General features: G+C 35.0%; 2 protein-coding genes across 2 annotated transcripts in view; one reads left to right on the top strand and one right to left on the bottom strand.

Annotated features, from left to right (window-relative positions):
• The window catches only part of soat2 (sterol O-acyltransferase 2), a 15,293-nt gene extending 12,545 nt beyond the window's left edge, over positions 1 to 2,748 (top strand). The window contains exons 15-16 of the mRNA XM_058777802.1: positions 386 to 531; positions 1,911 to 2,748. Of these exons, the coding sequence (XP_058633785.1) occupies positions 386 to 531; positions 1,911 to 1,961 (197 nt within the window). The 3' untranslated portion in view covers positions 1,962 to 2,748. The remainder of the gene's footprint in view (positions 1 to 385; positions 532 to 1,910) is intronic.
• A 1,568-nt stretch (positions 2,749 to 4,316) lies between these two features.
• igsf8 (immunoglobulin superfamily, member 8) lies at positions 4,317 to 19,434 on the bottom strand. The gene is made up of 6 exons (XM_058780212.1): positions 19,076 to 19,434; positions 15,233 to 15,613; positions 12,599 to 13,051; positions 10,682 to 11,092; positions 8,782 to 9,207; positions 4,317 to 7,912 (listed from the first exon to the last, which is right to left on the bottom strand). The coding sequence occupies exons 1-6, from the start codon at positions 19,113 to 19,115 to the stop codon at positions 7,779 to 7,781; spliced, it is 1,845 nt and encodes a 614-aa protein (XP_058636195.1). The 5' UTR covers positions 19,116 to 19,434; the 3' UTR covers positions 4,317 to 7,778.
• Between the last annotated feature and the right edge of the window lie 4,793 nt (positions 19,435 to 24,227).

Genomic DNA, 24,227 nt, shown 5'->3' with positions numbered 1-24,227 from the left:
CTTATTGTAAAGTCTAACCAACTATTTTTATTTAACATTTTTGCTGAACTCACTGCAGTGCATTCTAGGATTTCCTTATCTATAAAATAAAAATAAATAAATGTATATAAATAATGGACCAAAATCTTAAGGCAGCAAGGCATTTATTTATAATACAATATAAATAAAAATAATTTAATAATTATAAATAAAATATAATTGACAATAAATAAATGAATGCATGCATACCTTGCTGCTTTAAGATTTTGGCGATCATGAAGTATTCAGACAGCATCGTGTTGCCTAAAGAGAGCTCCTGTGATGACATTGGCATGCTGTCTCATTAGGGAGCTCAGAGATAACGAGCGGGCAGAAATGCAGTGACTTGTGTTTTTCACCTTTCCAGTGGTGTTCAACTTTGCCATGAACGACAAGCGGAAGAGCCCGGTGTGGAACATCATCATGTGGACGTGTCTGTTCATCGGTCAGGGCGTGCATGTGTGCCTGTACTGTGTGGAGTGGTACGCTCAGATCCAGTGCCCTCGCACCGGGGTAAAGATCCGGCACAAACACACTCACACTTCAGCTCCGTGATTAACGGATCACTGTCTGCTCACCAAAGCTCAGAGTGCAGATGTCGCTCAGAGACCGTGACGATTGAGTTCAGTCCAGGATTACGTTACAAGAGCAGCAAAGCCAGCTGAAGAACACACTGACAGATGGTGTACGATGTGCTTACAGCTCCCAAATACAGCAGAATGCAAGGACTCTGAAGCACTGCATTGCTTTTTAAAAAAAAATTCAAAAAGGGTAAATACAGTACATCTCACAATTCAGAGTTTTTCCTTTGCAGTTCTCAGGATTGTGAGATAACAGAAGTCTGTAAATATAAACTCTCTCAAATCAGAATTGTGAGAAATAAATGCAGGACTGCAAGGTATAAACTCATGATTCTGAGAAAAAAATCTGAATTGTGAGATTGCAATTACCTTTTTTATTTTTTATTCCATGGTGATTCCAAAAAAAAAAATATATATATATATAAACTCAGAATTCAGGGGGAAAAAGTCTTGCAAAAAATGAAGTCAGAATTCTGAGTTTATATATTGCAATGCTTACTTATTTTCCTCAGAATCGTGAGAAAAAAGTCAGAATTCTCAGATAAAAGGTCACAATTATTTTTTCATCCTGTGGAGGAAACAAGCTTCCAAAAAAAAAAAAAAAAATTGTGCCGACTATAACATGTATTTATGAGCACATTATGTGAATAAAAAGCAGGGGTTCTTAAGTCTTAAAATCAGCTTTTAAATTTAAGCCCATAAAAAGTCTTAAATAGGGTAAAATGGCTAACAAAAAGTCTTAATTATCATTTTAAAAGGGCTTAAATTTGAGGCCAGAAAACAGGAATTGCGGTACAGCCTAATGTGATTATTAAACTTCAAAAGGCGATGATTTAATGAAAAATGTGAGCACTATGTGTTTCAAATTAAAAAAACTAAACAAAAAAAACCCCTTGCTGTCAATAAATACCGCAAATTTCGAATATAATTCCATAATTATTAAATACAGATTCTCCTCTGCTCTTTGTGAAAAGAGTGTGAAGCCCTGTAAAGACAGAGGAGCATACAGTTATACAATTGCAGAAATAGATATTGCAGAAATATCATAGACCTGTACAAATGGCAATTTAAAAATGAAAATGTCCTCTTGGTGGCACTGTAGGATCACTTTAAGTATTGGGGAAAAGTTATGTTAAAATCGTGTCAAAATGTTCATTTTTGGGTGAACTATCCCTTTAAGAGCAAGCATTTCTTCTTGAAAGTCCAAGATATTCCACATGCACTGAACAAATGTGTTCATTTTCTGTGCAATAATGCCTTGAATCATATTTAAGAACCATAAGTTCAGTTTGATGCATTTTCTCCTTACAGACGAGTTTCTGGGAGCTGGTGACGCCGCGATCGTGGACGTGCTACCAGTGACATCTGCAAACACCAGCTCTTCATCATCAGCCACGACACATTATGAAATATATTATATTACATAACTTACGAAATGACTTCATGAAGCACATCAGCCTCTCTGCAAATGCTTTTTACTTTAATTGAATGTTGATTTTAACTTAATGACTGTATGCATGTATGTATGTGTATAATATATATATATATATATATGAATGTAACAATGCACAATATTAAAAGTTATAAATGCCTTTACATTGGTAAAACCATGGTGATTTAAGCTTACAAAACACGGTAAATACACCCCAGCAAACAGAGCTGTACTACTAGAAACAGCTTATTATTATATTCTCTATCTAAGTTATAACAAACAATATTTGTCAAGAGTAACACGATACACAAATAATTTCAAATTGGCAAGTTAAATATTGCATTAAACATGAAAATTTTAAAGACCGAAATAGCAAACTGCAAACTGTATTTGTCATGAATTTTAGATTTTCTCAAGAAATAAACAATGTAAATAGTACATTTCTGAAATAATTACAATAATTGCACTACATTAAAATTTTTTATTTAAATAGAAAGACTGAAATAGTGTTGTTAAATGTACTTCAATAATCTTTACAACTCAGTAAACTTTACAGCTTCAGAATCCAAACCAGAACCCAAGACGAGGTTCTTCACTTTTCTGTATGTTGTGGATTTAAATAAAGCATTTAACATGAATACAGGCTTCACATTACAGCCCCTCCGGTTTGTTTTGCCCTATAGCCGTCTAATTATTAGTTCATTACTGTACAAGCAACTCATGTTCGTTTAACGGAGATCACTGATGCATCAAAGAGATTAATCACTTTACTTCACAGTTTAACCTATGAACCCTAAAGGTTCTGAAGGTGGAACGTGTAAAAAATGATTTGCAGCGAATGCATGTAACGTGCAGATGCTTTGATGTCTGGTTTCTTATGCTGTCATTTAGCGGAAGCTTTAAAACAAAGCAACTTAGAAATGAGGAACATCACAAGCAGTTTAACACCCGAGAGCAATAGAACCTGTTAATACTGAAAAGGCAAGTTTCAAGAATAAACCAGAGCAGTGCAGAAGCAGAAGCAGAAAAGGAGCGAGAACGGGAAACAAGATGAGCGTATTTTTGAAAAGCATTTATTTCTAGGAAGTATCTTTGAATGTGGTTTAAGCGCAGGAGGAAGAAGTGCTTCTTGTTCCTCAGGAATGCGGTTTTTTGAGACGAGAGTACTTCAGACGGCAGTTTGGAAAGGAATACATTTTCAGTGCAACCTCGGAGGAAAATGGCAAAAATCTCAATATTTCTAAAGCTGGCAGTCGTTATGGAGAGGCTGCCAAGCTAATGACGTCAGCACTGCATTAGAATACCGTGCAAAATTAAAGGGCCGTTCACACACAACACGCTTTTCATTCCTCTGCACTACTTTCCATTGTTTTTATACATAAACATGCACTATAAAGACTTCAACCCCAAAAATGATGATTCTTGTACTTTCAGGGATCCCACCCCCCCACCCCCCACCTTGTGGTGTTTCTGGTCAAAAATGATTTGAATAAACCATGCAATATTATTGTTACCAAATGCTGGACTCAATCTTTTCATCTTTCTTTCAGTTAGCACAGGTTTTGTATTTCTTTTTGGAAATGATTAATCGAACAGTAGGCAATAATCTGCCAAAATTATCCACAAATGATGCTTTGTTCACTCAAAAACTGAGATGCATGAGCTCAGATCAATGAGGCCTACGATCAAACAGTTTCAAAATGAAATACAAAAATAAAAAAAGAAAGCAGTATGACAAAGATTGAATCCTAACATTTTACTCCAAGTCTTTATATATACACTGCATAATTAAAGTAGTTGTAATGCATTAATTATGCCTTGTAATGCACCATATAATGCATTATATGATATTATAAATAATTGTAGCCACAGTTTTAATGCATTATTATACAATGTTGCATCTTTTCAATGCATTAAAAAACAAAACAAATATATAATTCATTCTATCTTTGGTGACAATTGCTTATGAAAGAAAATAATGCATTACAGCGTACATTCTGAATATAATGCATTATATATATATATATAAAGACTAAGTATTACTGTCTGAATCCAAGATAATGCAGCATAGTGAGGGATTTTCAAGCAATTTTTGAAAGGCTGGGCATTTTTGACCACAAACACCAAATTAGGTAAAAGTTTTTCCGCAGCACAAGGGTTAAAAAAAAAGCAAATGAAAGCAAAAACGCATTCTGTGTGAGTGCAAAACCCACAGCGCAACACTAGATTTCATGTGCGATTATTGCAGCGGTGCATTACTGTGTGCCAAATAACAATCTGACATCTCATATCAGGACGTGTTTTATTCAGGAACCTCAAGCACCATCAACACAAAATAAAAGCAGACAACAAAACCACTGACTACAAAACCTGGCAAACGCAAGAACATACAGTGTTACAAAACCGCATTACTGCATATTATATAATGCACATGAAAAGGTAAGACAACAAATGTTGGTGTCTGAGCGCGAGAGCTTCCAGTCTTGTTAATTTATTCCCAATCTACAACTCTGAGCCAAATTCAAACAATCAGAGTTTTTTGTCGTCTTGTTAGGCAGGATTGACAACATACAATTCTTTGAGCATTTTATCACAGCGTAAACCAGAGATGCCCAAACCAGGGCCTTTGATTTGGCCATGCCACATCTGAAGAGGAGGGGAAAAAACAAGCCATTGAAGTATATCTTGATTTGTAATTTATATTTGAGCTTTAACATTTTTTTTTTTTTTTGCATTGTAATTAAAAAAACAATATAAGCCAATTTGATTAAAAAAAAAAAAAAACTTTTGTTTTACTTTTGCATTGAAAAAAAACAAACAAAAACAATATAAACCAATTTGATAAAAAAAACAAACAAAAAAAAAACACTTGTTTTACTTTTGCATTGAAAAAAAAAAAAAAAAAAAAAAAAATTAAGCCAATTTGATTAAACATTTCTTATACACACAGATTTTTGTTTTACTTTTGCATTGAAATAAAAACAAACAAACAATATAAACCAATTTGATTAAAAATATTAACAAAATAATTCTATAAAATTGAATAAAATTGAATACAATATATTTGGAATTTTCACCCACAGTCCTTAATCAAATTTGATTTTTGGCCCTTTGTTTTAAAAAGTTTGTGCACCTCTGGCATAAACGCTGCAATTAAAATGATGAAAGAGAACAAGATAGCTGTCTGAAACCGAAAAACTGCACGAATGTCGTGATGAGAGGTTTCAGACCATAAACAAGAGGATTAATATCCAGAGAATATTCAGCTCTCAGCGTTTAGTCACGTGGCGTAAGAGGATAAATCAGATCTCAGAACACTGTAAATAAGTAGAGAAACACAGAATCCCTTTTCTCCATGTTAATGTGGCTTTCACATTAGTACAATCCCAGAGAGCGACTGCAGAACAATCTGCGCTAACACATCACAATCGCAATGATTCAAGTCCATTTATCTAACCCATATTCTGGTGAATGCATAGGAGAAAATGAATCAGTAATAACAGTACATCTATCATCCATTTCTTCACAAAACACTACTTTATCAGACGGGTCATTCTATGAAACGGCTGCTTTCCATTTAAAAAAGCAGCAAATTAAACAAAGAGTGTGTTAATTGCATTACATTATCTCAAGCTAAATGAATAAATATTAATAAATGGTGAAATGTAACTGTGGCACAACAGGATAAGTGGATGAGATTGCTAAAATGTCAATTTTTCAAAAATAATTCATTATATATATATATATTTAAAAAAAAAAAAAAGAAAAAAAAAAAAGAGTCACAGGTTTGAGCATGTTAGATCGTATCTTTCCAAGAAAGCTATCAAAATATAAAATATTGATTAAAGAGGAGACATATGCTGGTCCTTGGCAGAGAACAGCACAATATTTTAACCTGGAAACACAAACTCATTGCTGGAGTCATTATTTACATGTTAATGAGGGACACAAAGGCACCTGTTTTGTGGAATGACCCAGATGCACAAAACAGTAAAATTACAGTATAAAACCGCCAAACAGGTTTTAACATTGGGATGATTTACAAACATACAAGATTTGGTCCATGTCCCACTCTGGTCCTGTAAGTGCAGTGGGAAATCCTGGCAAACGTTATTAATAAACAGCATTTCAAGTAGACTCTGGACTCAAAGCTCCAGTCGTGTTTATGTGAGCAACTTCATTTATCTTTATATGAACTTCTCTCTTCTCACTTCTGTGTCTTTTTAAGGTAAAGTGGTTGTCTGATTCTCTAGGTATCATTTAGGAAATATGCTTAACTGCCTAACTCCTCGTAGCTTATTCAGACCTTCTCACTCAGTGGTTCTGATCACTTAATATTCATATTCATATATATATTTATCATATTTAATGTATTCAGATGAATCTGACAAACCCAGCAAGAAATGTCTGGGGCGTATTTGACCCTAAAATATAAAAACGGTGGGGTCTTTTGATGCCTTTCTGCATTTCCCATAATATTTAAACTTTTTTTTTTTTTTTTTTCACCCACAATTTTCATTAGTGTAATGCAAAAAAGCAATTTTCTCAATACTATTTTTTCAGTTATAAAAATAATATATTGGTTGATTATTTTATGTACAATTAGTACAACAATTATTTGCTGTACTGAATTTATGACAATATACAATGTCCAGACAGAATGCATTATAGAAATGAAAATTTGGGTTGTAAATTTGCTTAGTAAAAATATTATGTGGGATATGCCCATAAAAAATAAAAAAAAAAATAAAAATGTAAAAAGCATTTTATTCTTTAGATTTTGGGATAAAATATGACCCAAACATTTCTTTGTGAAATTCAAAATCTAATTTTCAATGCTTTTTAATTACAAATTATATTAAATAATATATTATTAGATATTTTAAGTACAATTAGTACAACAATTACTACAGTATTTTAGTATTTGATGTACTGAATTTATGCCAAACATCCCACAATGTCCATTTAGGTTGTAAACTTAATTAGGTTGTAAACAGCTTGATTTTCATGAAAGTATTATGAAAACTAAAAAACAAGCAAACAAACAAAAAATGCACAGATGCAAAAGAAAAAATTTTTCCTTTAGATTTTGGGGTAAAATCTGACCCAGACATTTCATTGTGAAATTCACCATATACAATGCAGAACATAACAACGAACTAACTTTATGAACACGTCACTGATAAACAAATGTGCACTAGAGAGGGATTCGCTCCCAATTCACTGGAACTGCTCAGGATATTCAATGCATTTCATTCCATTACAAAACATGAAAAGGTGAAAAAATATGGCATGCCGTAAAGTGTTTTATACTAACAAGTATTCTGTTGATCTTACACTGCTATGAAACGTGCTCATAATTCAGTGGATTTATTATTAGTGGTTCTCGAAAACATACCTGCATTGAGACTCTAGTCCAGACGTCCTTTCATTCATTCTGAGCAACCGCACAGAGAAATTAATATTCAACTTCGTCAAAGTGGAATGAATAGAAACAGTGCAAATCACAATGTCACAGCTTGAAGTGAATCTACATGCATGTGTGTATATGCAACTGTTAGCATCCACATATGGATTAATAAAATGTGATGATCCGTTACGTGTCAGTATCGTTCTGATTTCCTTCCCAATTGTGAGTGCACATTATGTCAAGACTGCCAAAATACCTTAAACCTGTTTAAAACCCGTTTTTCTTTGCTCCATTCAAGTCATTGAATGTTTTTCCATGAGAGTCTCTCTCATACTTCCTACTTCCGTATGCGGGAGCGCTGTCTAGCCAGTCTGTTCATGAAGCAGCACGTCACAGTGGCGATAATCAATATGCCCACGAACAGCGCCGACGACACGCCGATCACGAGAGGTAAGAGCAGCAGATCAGTGACTGTGGAGAAAAGAAATTAAAACATGTCAATAATGAGTCTTTCAGTTCAACACCAGATCACGCAAGCATGCTATGGCTAAATGCGTTTTCTGTGGTGAACAAGAATTTTTGACGAGGAAGCCACTAGAACAGGACTTTTCAAAATAGGGTCCACAAAAACTTAAGAAAAAAAGAATATATGAAATGTATTTTTTAGTGCTTTCAAATTTATTGTGCACACATGAAAAAAAGGACGGAAAAAAAACATTTATTTTGAAATAAAAATATATTGTATTCTAAAATGTATGTGTGTGTGTGCATATAAAAAAAAAAATATTTGTAAAAAAAAAAAGGTTAAAAAAAAATTGAGGAAAAAAAGAATATGTAAAATGTATTTTTAGTTGTATTGTATTTTTTATTTTTAATGTGCGCACAAAAACAACATAAATATAAAAGTAAATATTATTTATATTGAAAAAAAAAAAAGCGGAAAAATATATTTTATTCTAAAATGTATAGCTAATATATATATAGTCAATATATTTGTATTTTAATATAAAAATGTGTATATATGTATGAAAAAGAAAACAATAAGGTTAGCATGTCATTTTTTTTCTTTTCCAAAAAAAAAAGTAAATATTTTCCAGATAGTATTTTAACAATTTGAAAATATAATATAAAACAAATATATTCATTTAAATTTTAAAACAACAATATAAAATCTAAAATAATATATAAAATATATAGAAACCTTAATATTTTAGGAAGTGGGTCGTTATGTTTGGGAGCCCTTGGCATCAAAATCTTTAAAAACCTCTGGCAAGGGAACTAAATAGTGTTCAGGTTATTCCTGTACAGAAACAGCTTTCACTAATCTGATCATAACTCACCTCGTGCGTACAGGTACAGGTGTGCGGTCACTGACTGGGCTTCAGTGCCGGTGCTGTACCATCCGCCGCGCGGATCCTGCGCCCAGACCTCGGCTCGACACTGATAGTGTCCCTGATCCTCCTCAGCGGCCGAGAAGATCCTCAGCCTGAAGCAGCCGGCGGACACGCGGTCCACGCTCATGTCGCTGCCGTTGCTGTAGATGAGCGTCAGGCCGTCGTGGGTCAGAGTCGCCAGGAGGCGGCCTTTGCTGTCCTCAGAAAGCGTGGCGTCTTTCCTCGCCGGCTCCTCCGGTTTCTGAAGCCACTGGACCTCGACTCGTGAAGCTCCGCTGGCTTCCACAGAGACGTGGCAGAGCAGGGTGACGGTGCTGCCGCGCTTCAGGAGCGGCCGGCGCGGCAAATCAATGCTAGCAGATACACGCACCTCTGAACGAACACAAACACAATGCTACGTTAATAAACTCTCAACACGGCATAAGGGTTCATCTAATCCATCCCAAAGAGGCACACAATCATCGATGAAAACATCCTGCAAAGTTTTAAATCTGAAAGAGCACCGTGTATAAAGTTATTGTCTCTCAAAAGAAAGAGTCGACTCTGAATCATTGAAACGAGTCGTTTTTAAAACGAATCCAAAGCCATTTCTAGTTGCCGTCAACATGAAACATTAGCATATTGCCGCCCACTTGTTGGTCTTTTAGCGTTGGTCTGAATGAAAATGCTAATTCATTCTTTGCCACTAGGTGCATTTGCAGCGTTAAAAATAGCGGTTTCCCCGGTAACGCTGTACACAAAGCAGCACTGCAGCACAAACACTGCTTTATCAGACATTACAGGCGAGATGAAATGAAAATGAGACCAATCGACCAATCACCGCAGATTAGCGTCACGCAAATTAGGGATTTGGAAAAATAAATCGTTGAGCGAATCGTTTGGGAGTCGTTGAGGAAATAAGGTAAAAATAAATACATATTAAAGACAATGAAAGTGTTCTTTGACCTTGCATGCATGTCAACCTGTTCTTGGGGACTCCCAAAACCAAAATATGAATCTTTCATTAGCCATATTAGGGGCACTTTAAATGTTCCCTCCTGGTGGAAAGACCTGCTCAACTCAATCCCAGCAGCTGAGTCCTTAGCCATCTTCAAGAATATGCTAAAAACATATCTCTTCCATATTTATTTGACCCTCTAGCACACTCTGTTCTAATTCTATTCTTAAAAAAAAAAAAAAAAAAAAAAAACTTTGTTCAATTACTAACTGCTTTAAAAAAAACAAAAAAAACTAGCTTCTCTATTCTTTTTGTATTCTATTTATTTATTATTAGTGCTGTCAAATGATTAATTGCGATTAATCGCATCCAAAATAAAAGTTTGTTTGCATAATATATGCGTGTGTTCTGTGTATATTTATTATGTATATATAAATACACACATACAGTATGTATTTTGAAAATATTTACATGTCTAAATTTATATTCATATAATTTACATAAATATATTTAATATATAAACATAACATATTTTACTGAAATATATACATGCATGTGTGTGTATATATAAATAATAAATATACACAGCACACATACATATATCATGTAAACAAAAACGTATTTTTTTAAATCGTTTGACAGCACTATTTATTATACAATTAACAAAAAGCAAAAAAAGGCCTCTAACACTAGCTTGCTCCATTCTGCTTTCTTTTATTTATTATATAATAAAAAAAAAAAAAAACCTTGCTATGCGTACTGCGTTAGGCTAACTGAGACTTGTCATAGCACTTGCATATCATTGCTCTTTTGTTGATTTTGATTGCTTCCATTGTCCTCATTTGTAAGTCGCTTTGGATAAAAGCATCTGCTAAATGACTAAATGTAAATAAAGACTTCCTCACGCACCTTCAGTCTTCAGGCTGACGGTGACCCACTCTGATCTCTGTGTGATCGTGGCTGGACTCTCCGGTGCTGGTGTTTTCCTCCCGGCGTAGACGCTCACGGCGCAGCGGTAGAGTCCGGCGTCAGCGGGGCGAACAGAGAACAGGCCCAGAGAGAAGATCCCGTCGGCCTCCTTCTCCATGCTGCCTCCTCCTGCCCGGCTGAGATCATCGCCCCAGGCCACCACGCCGTCGGGATCCACGCGAGCCACCTCCACCTCCACGCCGCCCGCCGGCCCGCGCCGCATCCACTGCACCTGCAGCGCCGAGCGCTTCCACGCACCCACACCTGACACCTGACAGCTGAGGCGGAGCGGCGCGCCGGGCCGCAGAGAGACGCCACCCTCCGGGACAGAGCGCACAATCAGTGTCTCCGCTGGGGAGAGACAGCAATAACAGACTGGTTATTATATTCATAAGGACTAGAGCAGCACTCTCACACCGTCTGAGCTAGGGCTGTGCAATTAATCGAAATACAGTTTAGATTTTGATTTCGGTCTCCAACGATTATGAAAATCCAATAATCGAGATAAAACGGTTATTGCGCCCATTCGCCCCTTTCCAGCGGTGCGCTTTCGCTCCTCCATAAAAGCCATAATTTCACGTGCAATTCACGTAAAATCATGTGACTTTTGCAAAATGGGACGTGCTTGATTTATTTAAGTTGATTAGATTTATTCATGTTCACACAACACAGACAAGTGAAGTCATCTTTTAGCAAGTTGTGCGCCTAAACGATCAAATACATGCGTCAATAATGTGCGATTATTCACATAAACCCTCACAGGTTATGTAATAAATGGACGTAAAGAGTTGAGAGTGAAAATACATGTGTAACAGTAAATTGGATGCGTGCGGCTCTTAAAGTGACAGCAGCCTAATATTCCTGCTGCTGACTGTGAGCTTAATATTAAATCAAACAACAAAAGACAGACAAAATCACTCGCTGCTCTTGAGTGAAGGACTTTTGTAGCATTAATGAGAAACAAATGAAGTTTAATTCTTACAGTGAAAACTATGCTGTTTTATTTCACATTTGATTATTAATTTATTATTAATAGGCTGTTAAACTGAATACAAGCACATTTTGTTTCAATTGTATTTTTTTTTATTCTATTTTATTTGTCCTTTGCTTTTTTATTACTGACAGTTTTATTACTTTCAATAATTTTGAGAACTTTTTAAAAATTTTATTTTACTAATATTAGTTACTAATACTCTGCTGTGGTATTGAGGATTGTGACATTTCGCTGGTCTCTAAAATGTAGATGTCATAGCAACCATATTTACAGAAAATATATATTTGATATATATCGATATCGTTAAATAAATCATTCATATGCAGTTTTGGTCATATGGCCCACTCATAATCGTGTTAAATAATCGTGATTACAATATTGACCAAAATAATCGTGATTATAGGGGTTGCTATGTATGTTATTTTACATAAACTAATAGATCAGATGAAATAAGAGAGGTTGTTTCTATTCTATTCTATTCTCTATTCTTTTCCTATCCTATGTACTTATTTTCTTTTTATGTAAAAATTATCCTCTAACACTAACGTTCTCAAATATTTCTCTATTCTATTGTAAAAAAAAAAATAATAAAGAAATGTTCTCTATTCTTTTTCTATTCCATCCACTTGTTTTCTTTTTATTTATTATAAAAAAATAAACCTTGCTACGCATACTGCATTAGGCTAACCGAGACACTTATTATATTATTATAATTAATATTATAAATATTATTGTAAGTAATATTACTTATTAATAAAATAAGTATTAATAAGTCTGCTAAATGACTAAATGTAAATGTATTGCTTTTATTGTTGCTTTGGATAAAAGCATCTGCTAAATGCCTAAATGTAAATGTTTCTAACCAAGCGGTTGAACGGTGAGATTCCCGAGCTCCATGGTCCTCTGTGCGATGCGTTCCCATTTGCCATCCGGATCTCTGATCCACTGCGCAGCCTCGCAGAAATATGACCCAGAATCCTCCGGTGCCAAAGCGCTCATCTTCAGCACGTACAGATCCCGGCCTCCGTCACCCTTCCGCTTCTCCACAGCGATCTCTCCGTCCCGGTATCTCGTCCCGTAGGTGCCGCTGTGGCCCGGCGTCACGCGCAGCTCGCGGTCGACGGCGATGATCTCTCTGAGGTTGTGACCCAGAGACTCCGGGCCCCTGCTGCTGCGCACGCCGAACGTGACGGACACGTGAGTGTGCTGATCCGATTGGACAGACGCGGCGCACGTCAGCTGAAGCTCCGTGCCTTCGATAACAGGTTGACCGCTCAGAATGCGAGAGTGTGTTATGAGCAGCGTGTCGGGAATCACTGCGGAAATAAAGGACAAAATGCTTTCAATTAATGTTCATATGTAAGAATCAGGGTCAATGAAGTGAAAATAGTTTTAACTGTCTATAAAAAAAAAAAAAAAACTAATTTGTCTTTTAAAATTATTTTTGAAATTTTTGAGGAGCATGAATTCAAATGTCTAATCAGTGCAATTTAACAAAACAAAAACCTCAGATACACTAATGAAGGTGTAATTTTTAAAATGTGCTTTTTTGTCCAATTTAAAGACATGACACAATAGGTTATATCAAATGTTAAAACAGCAAAACCTAAAGAAAACATCATACGCATGATTTTAAAAAAGCCACCAAATTTACCAAGAAATATGTGTTTTACCATATTACAAGAAATAGCACTTTTTAATTATATTTATTTATTAAAAGTTGTGTATACTCAATTTCATTCAAGGTGTAAAGAAAATGTGTTATTACTTTATCCTGCTTTAAAATATTTGATGAAAATGGTATGAACGTTTAAAAAAAACCAGGAAAATTATATTTCATATACAGGATTTCTGCAGGTTTCAAGAAGGTACAGTTAAGACGTTGCTAAAGGACTTTTACGCGTTTCTAATCGTTGTATTTTAGTTGTGTTAACAGTATAATAGTTTAGTTGTATTAGCAAAACATTAAAGTTTGAAAATGCAACTTCCAATTAATCTGTTACTTTGTAATTAATTTCCCAAAAAGGCTTGGACAGCTCTGCTCCAAACCATTAAAATATGGAAATATTACTACCTTCTGATCACACAAAGTGCTAAAAAAAGCTGTTTTGTCAGTATATCTGTATTATTTCTGAAGATTTTCTTACTTGAGAAGCAGTCTTGTTTTGTGTGAAATCGATCAAAAGTGAGTTTATGATTAAACAAGAACAAATATCTAACAGATATTTTTGTCTTGTTTAAAGAATAGACTCACTCACTTTTGATCAGTTTTTCAAGACTTTTTACATTTTACATTTGTATCTCAAGTAAAAGTATCCTGATTTAAGGATGCTTAGATATTGATATTAAAAAAACAAAATACAGAGGACGATGTTCAATGTTTGCAATGCATGCAACATTTAATGCCATGAATTTAAGACTTCCTGCTCTGATTTAATACCTTTTTAAGGCCTTAATTACACCGTGGTAAGTGCTTTATAGAGAAATAAAAAAGCAATGCATTAAGACCTTTTTTTTAGCATTTGATGTATCATAAATACAACGTTTAAAAAATATTTTCATACTTTCTGCATACTTGCACAAAATTACAGCTTGATTGGAAATAGCACACAATAAAAATAGTGATATGTAGCATTATTTTTCTTCATATTTTATCTCAATCTTTTGACTAAAAGCTCTTTAAAAAAAAAAAAAGACCCTTATGACTGGTTTTATGGTCCAGGGTCACATTTATAAAAATGTTTTGTTCCATTTCAGCATGTCATGAAATATAAAATAACTATAATATATTGATGATTCCTCATACCATGAAATAAATATTATAGAAATATTAAGATAAAAAATAAAAATGTATATTAAAAAACTTTATTAAATTACTATAAATCTATATATTAATATGATAATTAAATATGATTCTATGGCTAATTATAACACATTATATATATTGAATAACTATATATAACAAATATATATTAAAAATGTAAGGATATTAAAAGTATAATTGTATAAATAATTTATTAAATTATTAACATTATTTAAGATGATAAATAATGTACTGAAAATATTAAAAACAATATAATATTTAATTTAGTAATTTTATAAATAATTTATTAATTTTTCTAAAAATATTTTTTCATTAATAATAAATACATTAAAATATATTTCATAACATTTATAATATTATAAACAAATGTAATATTTAGTACTGTCAAACGATTAATTACATCCAAAATAAAAGTTTTTGTCTTCATAATGTGTGTGTACGGTGTATATTTATTATGTATATATAAATACACACACATACAGTACATATTTTGAAAATATTTACATTCAAATAATTTATATTATATATATAAATAAAATGGGTGAATTAAGACTTTTTAAGGCCCGCAGAAACACCTAATAAGAGTTTAGCACACGCATTTAAATTATTATTTTTTTTAAATAATCTTCATCATCATCAACTCATCTGTCATTTTTTCTGATTTACCACCTACCTTTGACCACCACCGATGAGCTGTAGTTCCCTAGGAAGCGGGAGTCAGTGCTGGGCGTGTAACACTCGTAACGGCCCTGATCGTCTGAACGGAGCCTCTGGATGATCAGTCTGGCTTTGTCGCCCGAATCCCTCTCGACTCGAACCTCGCCGGCCTGCACGCGACCCTGGAACGGCGCATACGGAAAGCCCGCGTCCCGTGTGGACACCACACCAATCTGCCGACCCTCAGCATCCTCCCGGTACAGATACCACTCAAAATCCTGCGTCCGCGGTCCTTCATATCCAGAAACGGCGCAGGGAAGGGACAGCGAGAAACCTGCGACCCGGTACAGCGGCCCGGCCGGAAGAGTGACCTCACGGCACACGCAGCACTGGAACTCTAACACACAAACAGAACAAATGTTAATCAGTCTGAAGGTTAACCAAAGGGATCAATACATGCAAAGCGGTTTTCCAAGTGAGGTCGATAAATTAGCTCACACTGCACAATATTTCCACTCAAATCATCTCATTTAAATGGGAATATTGTACAAAAAATTTAATTTAATCTATTCCACACCTACTGAAGTACATGTGATGCTCGTGGTGTTTTCAAGCATCTGTAGTCTCAATATATGAGGACATGAACAGACAAAACTATTCACACACACAGTGATCGTTCATACTGTACATATACAGGTGTTTCTTCACCTAGGCTGCTTTTAGAAACTAAACTGCATATCTTCTAGTCAGCATTTGATGCAGTCTAAATACAATCTTAAAAAAATATTTTAACATTTTCTGCATATTTGCACCAAATTACAGCTTGATTGGAAACAGTACACAATAAAAATATTGATATTTACCTTGATTTTTCTTCATATTTTATCTCAATCTCCTCACTGACACCTCTCAGAAACTAGTTTTAGAAAATTAAATCTTTAATAGGCCAGAATGGTTGGTTGTGATAAATTATGCAATTATTTTCTACAATTCAATCTGAACTGGTATATGTTTTATACAGTATGTAGTGATATGTGTTGGTCATGGTTTTATTTCTGGTATACGTGTAAAGCGTTTCAACTTTGGTTGTTTTATTGGTGCTATACAAATAAAAAAAGAAATAATTGTTATACAGTAGGGATCAACACATGCAAAGCAGTTTTCTGAATGAGATCAATAAATTAGCACACTGCACAATATTCCCACTTAAACGAGGGCACAGTCAAATACCGCCCCATATTCCCGGGACTGGGCGCACGTATTGTTTATTCATGCCCACCCTTTGTTTGAGCATGTTGTAATGCGTCTCTGAATGAAAGGGTCAGCGTAATGAACACTAATGCCATTCTGACAGTCTACGCCCATGTTTTACAACCTGTGAGCTCACAGCTGAACTCATCGTTTTCATAGAGTGAGTCATTTTGCAGACCTGTCTGAGGGTTATTTACATACTCATTCTGCTAAAGGAACCAGAAATAAACCAGACACTCTTAACTATATAAAGCTATTGCATTACATCTGATTCATGCAGTTATAAGACCTTTAAATGATCGACATGATCAACATTTGCTGTTAAGCCTGTAGCACTCAATCTACTCCATGTCTTCTGTTGTCTGATTGATAGTTTAGAGTTTATTTATCCAGTAAAAGCTCTTTTAGTGTAATTGTAGAAGCGTCCAGCTTCAGCTGCTGCTTCTCGTGTCAAATCTTGACTGATTTTTTTATCAAGTAAACGTCATATTTCCAGATGAACACTTACTGGACTGAAGCAGCTCAGCTTTACTTGATTATCCATCAATCATTTTTTGGTAAAATCAGTGCGTCTCAAATCTGATCATCAGGATCTTTTGAGGAGCTTTACTTTCACTGTTCCTCAGCGGAGGAATGATCTTCATCTCACATCTTCTGAGGAGCATTTATTTCTTCATCTCTCCATCAGCATTGCATTATATGTTTGGATCATTTCAATCTCATCTTACTAAGAATTTTTTTTTGGAGATATAGAGTGACCACTGATATTTATATCATTTTATGTAATTAGGCCTACCTGCAGTACTGTTATAAAGATCTCATTGTCTTACATTACAAGCATTACAATTTCATCATATAAATATCAGCATCTGCAGCAAATTTAAGCAAGGTTAAATAACAGCTGAAGCATTTCTTCACTCATTTTCTCGCCAAAAAAAAGAAGTTTATTTGAAATATTTATGCTGAACTAATTCAATAAAATAGGGCAATTTCAGAGGTAAATTTGGGTTTGACGCACTAGGTAGCAAGAGGTAAACTTCTGCATCCAATGCAAAACCCTTCCCACAGTTTAGTGAGCTGTCTGTGTGACTCAGTGTTTGACTGCTGATTGTGAATGCAGATATGTAAACAAGATCAGATAAACTAGGCTATTGTAACACGGTTGAGTGTTGACATAAGCATGATGTCACCTCTTCTGTTTAACCACAACCTGAAAAACAAGACAGGTGTTGACATGCTTCCATCACAAACATTTACCACTGTGTAAACTGTTTCGCCCCCAAAATACCATAGTACTCAATATAGTCCCTGCAGGACAGGTTACTACAACTAGTGTGACTCCAAATCCATTTGCTATTTAAAGGAGAGCGCATTTTTATTAAGCAAGAAATCTGTCTGTCATTCTCATTTCTTTTAAAGAAGTATTTCTAGCTTACTGTTAAGACCGTAACTAACAATTACTGTATTTTTGTTGGAAACTACGGTTATTTCTGTAAGGTTATTATCAGGCTCTTCTGGCAGGTCAGTCTAGTTTCGGTGACTCATGGGAAGTGACCACACACACACACCCCCCGATAATGACCAGAGAACAGAAGCTGTAAGCGGATCAGACGTGTAATTAAAGCGCAACCAGAGCAGCAAGCCACTGGAAATCCTGCACAGCTTAAACGTACATTATGATGTCAGTATTACACCGTGTGGAAATGAAAGGATCGCTGTACTGTAATAAAGTACTGTTGCTCAAACACTAGCAAAGCCAAAGGTCATGGGTTCGATTCCTAGGCAAAGCAAAGCAAGAACTGGTAAAATACTTTAAATGCAATATAAGTCGCTTTGGATAAAAGCATCTCCCAAATGCATAATACAATAAATCATTGCATAAAGCTCCTGTGACGATGCCAAAATGAAGGGTCAAATAAGTGTGTCTGAACACAGTTTCAGTCTTTCAAATATTGGTAATAAAATTAAAATAGACACAGGATCAATGAATTGTACACACACACAAAAAAAAAACTCTATCAGATGGTAATACCAAAGTACATTGATATACATGACACCAAATGACCAAAGCACAATGCATTTACAAGGTACTTCCTTAAAATATATTCCAGTGGAGTATGGCGCTTGCGACAACAAGGTTGTGGGTTCGATTCCCAGGGAATGCATGAACTGATTAAAACATATCTTCAAGTCACTTTGAACAAAAGCGTCTGCCAAATGTATAACCGTTAAATGTCAAAAAAACATGGTATTTACTATTTTGTAAGTATGACACTCTCGTGACATATCCAAAAAAAAACATTGAAACATAGCTTTGAATGATTAGCATATTCCTATACAATGGTATTTACATGCTACTCCAAGCAATACCACAATAGACAACATGGTATTACCATGTTACTTTGATATACATATATATACACACACACACACCACTAAATACGTACTTCAGCTTAATATTTACTTTAATAGTAGTACATAAAGATTCCACTATGGTATTATTGCACCATCTCCACAAAAACAAACATGCTAGTATAATATTACCTCACTGTTATTGGAGGATTGACACGGATTATATGGACATTAAACATGAGCAGGTTGGACTCACCCCACAGTAAAGCGATGAACGCGATCCACCGCGATGCCATTCCGCGCTGATCTCCAACACACTGCCGTTTACACCGTTTTACTATAGTAAAAACACATGCTAACGCGTGCTGTCCTCGGGCTGGTGCTGAAATCAAACATTCATGTAGTCACGACTAAAACAAACAAACACGCGCGCGCTTCTGCGTTTTCCCGCGGATTATGTCCCAAAGAGCGCGTGTTATAAACCAGAACTGCAATTGCGCAAACGGTTCGGTGTTCCGTTCGTTATCGCTCATTTACGCCTCCTTTTCCCTCGCGATCACACCGTCCGAACGATTCATACATAAATCAGGCGGACGACTGAAAGTAGTGCGTGACGTCACGGGCGATCAGACTGACGCTCATCGGTTGATCACCGTCCAATGAGGTGACGCAGCGCGGACGAACACAGCCAATGGGAAGCCAATGCGATGTGACGCTGGAATCGGTTGTGTTTAAATCAATGTTTGAATGTAGGCCAGCACTTCCATTACCGCGAAAAAATGTAACGCTAATGGTTTCCATTAAAACACAAAAATATTTAATTATTAAATAACATTCATTCCAGTCGTTTATTTACTAAGTTACTTATATTTAACATATCTTTCTTGTATCCCTCTTCCCCTAGTTTCCTTAATTTCTTTATTTAATTAACATTATTTAGTTACTACTTTCTCTACGTAGTTACCTAATATTCTCGGACAATATTATAAATGTTAAATAATTATGTCAATACGGTTTTGTTGACTCTTGATTATTCCTCCAGGGGGCGCTCGACGCCGCCACATTAATATCAAAACAATAATTTACACCTAAATAATGAGACTGAGAAACTTTCCTGTATTTATTTATTTATTTATTTTACCATGAGGCTGTTGAATGCTTTATTCTGAGCAAATTAAACTGAATATATTTCTATTAATTGTACATTTAGGCTTCAAAACTTAATGAATAATCTGTTTTAATCACCACATAAAAGAAAATCGCTGCTCAGTATAAAAACTTTAATTTGGAGACCAGATCGTCATCATAATCATCATTAGTGTCTAATCAATATCAACTTCACGAGAATTCAAGTACATGTGATTCTAAAATGAATCAAAGTTATATACTTGACATTTAATTCCAATATTTTATTTTACATGTATTTGTTCTGTCACTTTTGATAAACCCAGCTGCTTATCAAATACACATCTATGGCTCCATCTAGTGGAGAAACAATTATTTGCTCATAAACAGACAAAAATTCAACCTCTTCTTTGTATTGTTTACAAAAGTGTCCCAGTCTAGTGTTATTAAATTAGTGGTTTATGTTTAGTTGATTAAATGTTTTGACTAAAATGTAATGTGTGAATAGTCTAATGAAGTTTGCTGAACCCACGTAAAGCTCATGTATATTGTTCATAATTAGTGATTTTAACAAATATTAAACTATTATTACTTTTATAAGTGTTCAGACTTTGAACACTGAAGAAGGTGTAACAACCATATGTGACCCTGCAGCACAAAAGCAGTCATAAGCAGCACAGCTATATTTGTAGCAATAGCCAACAATACATTGTATGGGTCAAAATTATACATTTTTCTTTTATGTCAAAAATCATTAGGATATTAAATAAAGTTCATGTTCCATGAAGATATTTTGTACATTTCCTACCGTAAATATATGTAGAGTTTATTTGCAAAAACAGATAACTCGTTTTTTTTTGTGTGTTTTTTTTTTACATTTTCAAAAATCATGTTTTTAATGTTATCATGTTTTTATTGTGTTAGTCAGCTGTATTTTATTAGTTATTTTTTTAACCCATTCAAACTAACCCAACTGCAGTTTGATTGAGATTAATCGGATGAAAAAACACGATTTTTGAAAATTGTTAAAAACAGAGTTATCTGTTTTTGCAAATTAACTCTTCATATCAAAACTTAATTTTTGATTAGTAATATGCATTGCTAAGAACTTCATTTGGACAACTTTAAAGGTGATTTTCTCAATATTTTGATTTTTTTGCACCCTCAGATTCCAGATTTTCAAATAGTTGTATCTCAGACAAATAGTTGTCCTATCCTAACAAACCATACATCAATGGAAAGCTTATTAATCAGCTTTCAGATGATGCATAAATCTCAATTTCAAAAAATGGACCCTTATGACTGGTTTTGTGGTCCAGGATCACATATAGATATGTATATATACATACATACATATACATATCTATGGTAACAACAACCATCCTAGCCACATCACAGAAACTTACATTGGGGTCTTTTTGATTAAGGTAAGCAACCAATCAGAACACCCCAACAACCGCATAGCAACGCGCGAAAACCAATCAGAACAGCTCAACAACCGCATAGCAACGCGCTAAAAGCCCTACAGCAAAAAAACATGAGCAAAATCTCATCCAATCACAACAACGCCCTTGCATAATAAACCGGATTTTCTTCAGGAAATGCACATTACATATTTTTATTATTTAAGATATGCAATTTTTTTGAAAGCAAAGTTTTTGTTGTTTCTTTCATTCTTTATGTGCAGCTCTCATGTCTCCTCAGAGGGGCAGCATTGACCTGCCCTCATTTCAAATGACTGCTAAACCAACTTTTTATCATGGGCCATTAGTTTAATCTCACTACAACATAGTATGCACATAGAAATAAACATCTTCTCAGCTTAATTAAATATTTACACAGAGTAAACATTTAATTAAACGCATCCCTTTTGTCGACTACAATGAATCCCTGGTCAGCGTTCCACACAATGAAGTTATAATATGTGTTGGAGCAGAAAAATGCATTGGAAATGATAACATTTCTATGTATAAATCTTTGGCTGTAGCAGTGCCATACCGTCTCATTTATCAAGCTTTAATCTGAGCATTTGACGAGCTGTTCACTGCCGTCTGAATTATTAAAGTAATTGCCATTGCTGAATGACTTTACTATAAACCACCACTGCAGGCAATTTATTTCATCAAATCTCCATCGAGCTCACAACACACACACACACACACACACACACACACACACACACACACACACACAGCAGCCTTGGCCCCGTCTGTAGATTCGATTTTGTGGCTTCGCCAGGAGCCAAAATCATCAGCAGATTCTGTGTATCTTATAAGAAGTCGAGTAAAGTTATATGAACAATTTTTTCCTTCCCCCAATATGCTGTGTTTCCTTTTTTGTGTGTGTTTTGATCCCGGCTCTTGCGGCGGGCCGCTCTGTGGTGAGGCGCGGGCTGGAGTGGCGCTGCTGTGTTATTTTTGGCGGCAGCGGCGGTTGGTGGCTCTAGAGATGGAGTGGAGCGTTCCGGATCCAAACCCAGGCTGTTTAAGGGAATTCTCATCTGTAATGATCAGCGTCATTATGGGCTCACACTAACTGCAGGATGAGCCGCGCGTTAATTTCAGTACGTCCCTCAACAACACATCGCCTCTCCATACATGCATCTTGACATGCATCATGCTACATGAATGTAAGAGACCAAACCTCCTTCTTCTTCTTCTGAAAGAAGAAACAAAACATCATTTTAGACTGGGTGGAACTGAAATATTGCAGTGGCCTTATTGTGTTATTTTAGTACCACTGATATATTTAAGTTTTTATGTTTATATTTAGCCTAGTTTCCATTTGAGTTTGAGTTTTAGTAATTTTGTTGTTTTTGCCATTTTTATTAGCTTTTGCTTTTTAAAATATGTTTTTTATTTATTTTTTATTTCAGCTTTAGTATGTTATGTTACTATTTCAAGTTAAACTGAATAAAAATGAGAGACATTGGATTGATAACTTGCTGAAATTTTGTATTTTTTTTATTTCAGGTAACAGTGTAAAAGTAACAAAGTAAAAATGTTTTTTTAAATGGTTCTACCTGGTTAAAAAAAATAAATAAATAAATAAATAAATAAATAAAAAAAAAATATATATATATATATTTCAAAGTTGTAAATAAAATAAAGATGATTGATTTTACAAAAAAAAAAAAAAAAACGATTTAAGTTTTTCTCATGTTTAATTCAATGTGTTACGTGCTGTTTCTTTGTAATTGTGAAATTTACTTGCGATTTACTTGTAAAAATTGCATCTACACCAAGTTTTTTCCATGTAGTTTGAGTTTAAGTTAACAAACTAAACAAATAATGTCTCTCAGCCAACTTCAGTTTTAAGAAATAGTGGTTTTCATTAAGACTTCATAATACTAAACATTAAAAAGTACTTTATGCTTCACGAATCTTCTTGTATGTACCTTCAGTGACCCACAAGAGTCAATGGATCCATGGTTAAAAACCCTAGTCTTATTCAATAACATTAATCAGACGTTTGAGCTATTTTTCATTTCATAAATAATATAAAACAATATATATATATTTTTAAATAAATGTAAAAGCAGTGGCATTTTTTGATGTTTTTATTATACTCATCACTTCTATTTAATCATTCGCATAATTTAAATGATGTCAACTCATATAATAAAACACAAATAACAAGTTCTCCAAATGTGTGCTCTGCCCTGTCAAGCATTTTTATTGTTGAACTAGAACCCTTTAACAGACTGAATGAAGATTGTCTCCACTGCTATCCTCGTATATTTTTGCAGTAAAAGTTTGCTTTAAGTTACCGGCGCTCAAATAAACACACTTCCGCCCGGCGTAACGCGGCGCACACTAGGTCAAGCGTTGCAGTTGTTTAAAGTCAGTCTTGCTATTAGAAGCCAAACTGGTTTGTGCAGCGTTGAGCATTTTTCGTCCTCCCATTACGTGCTGTAACATCATGTTAAAATGTCTCTCTAACCACTCTTGGCATTAAATGAGAGAATGAGATGATTTCAGTTTATATATTTATTTTTGGTGGTGAGTGCGCGCAAATGCATGCAAAGTCTGCGTGCTTGTGTGTGCGTGCAACAGCGTGCATGATGCCAAACAGTTGTGTCTGAGTGCGCGCATGCATGTGTGTATCGGGTTATATGCCGGCGTGCATGATGTGTTTGTGTGCGAACCCACAAAGATATTTCAATTTCTGCTGGATATTAAAGAAGCATGCGGTGGCAGCGGCCCTCGGCCTGCCAGCGGGTGAGTTGAGGGGGGCGTTGTGGCCGTGACCTGGGACGAGGGGAAGTGGCTCATGGTCAGGGC

Source organism: Onychostoma macrolepis, chromosome 06, assembly GCF_012432095.1.
Source record: "Onychostoma macrolepis isolate SWU-2019 chromosome 06, ASM1243209v1, whole genome shotgun sequence".
In the NCBI taxonomy this organism is placed as follows: domain Eukaryota; kingdom Metazoa; phylum Chordata; class Actinopteri; order Cypriniformes; family Cyprinidae; genus Onychostoma; species Onychostoma macrolepis.
Note: the sequence above shows the minus strand (reverse complement) of the source record. Positions and strands in the feature narration are given on the sequence as shown.

Coding starts and splice junctions, on each gene's coding strand:
- igsf8 (XM_058780212.1), bottom strand. CDS start 19,115: ATGGCATCGCGGTGGATCGCGTTCATCGCTTTACTGTGGG. Junction 11,093..12,598: donor TCTCACCGTTCAACCGCTTG/GTTAGAAACATT, acceptor GTCTCTCCCCAG/CGGAGACACTGATTGTGCGC. Junction 9,208..10,681: donor CGTCAGCCTGAAGACTGAAG/GTGCGTGAGGAA, acceptor GTGTTCGTTCAG/AGGTGCGTGTATCTGCTAGC.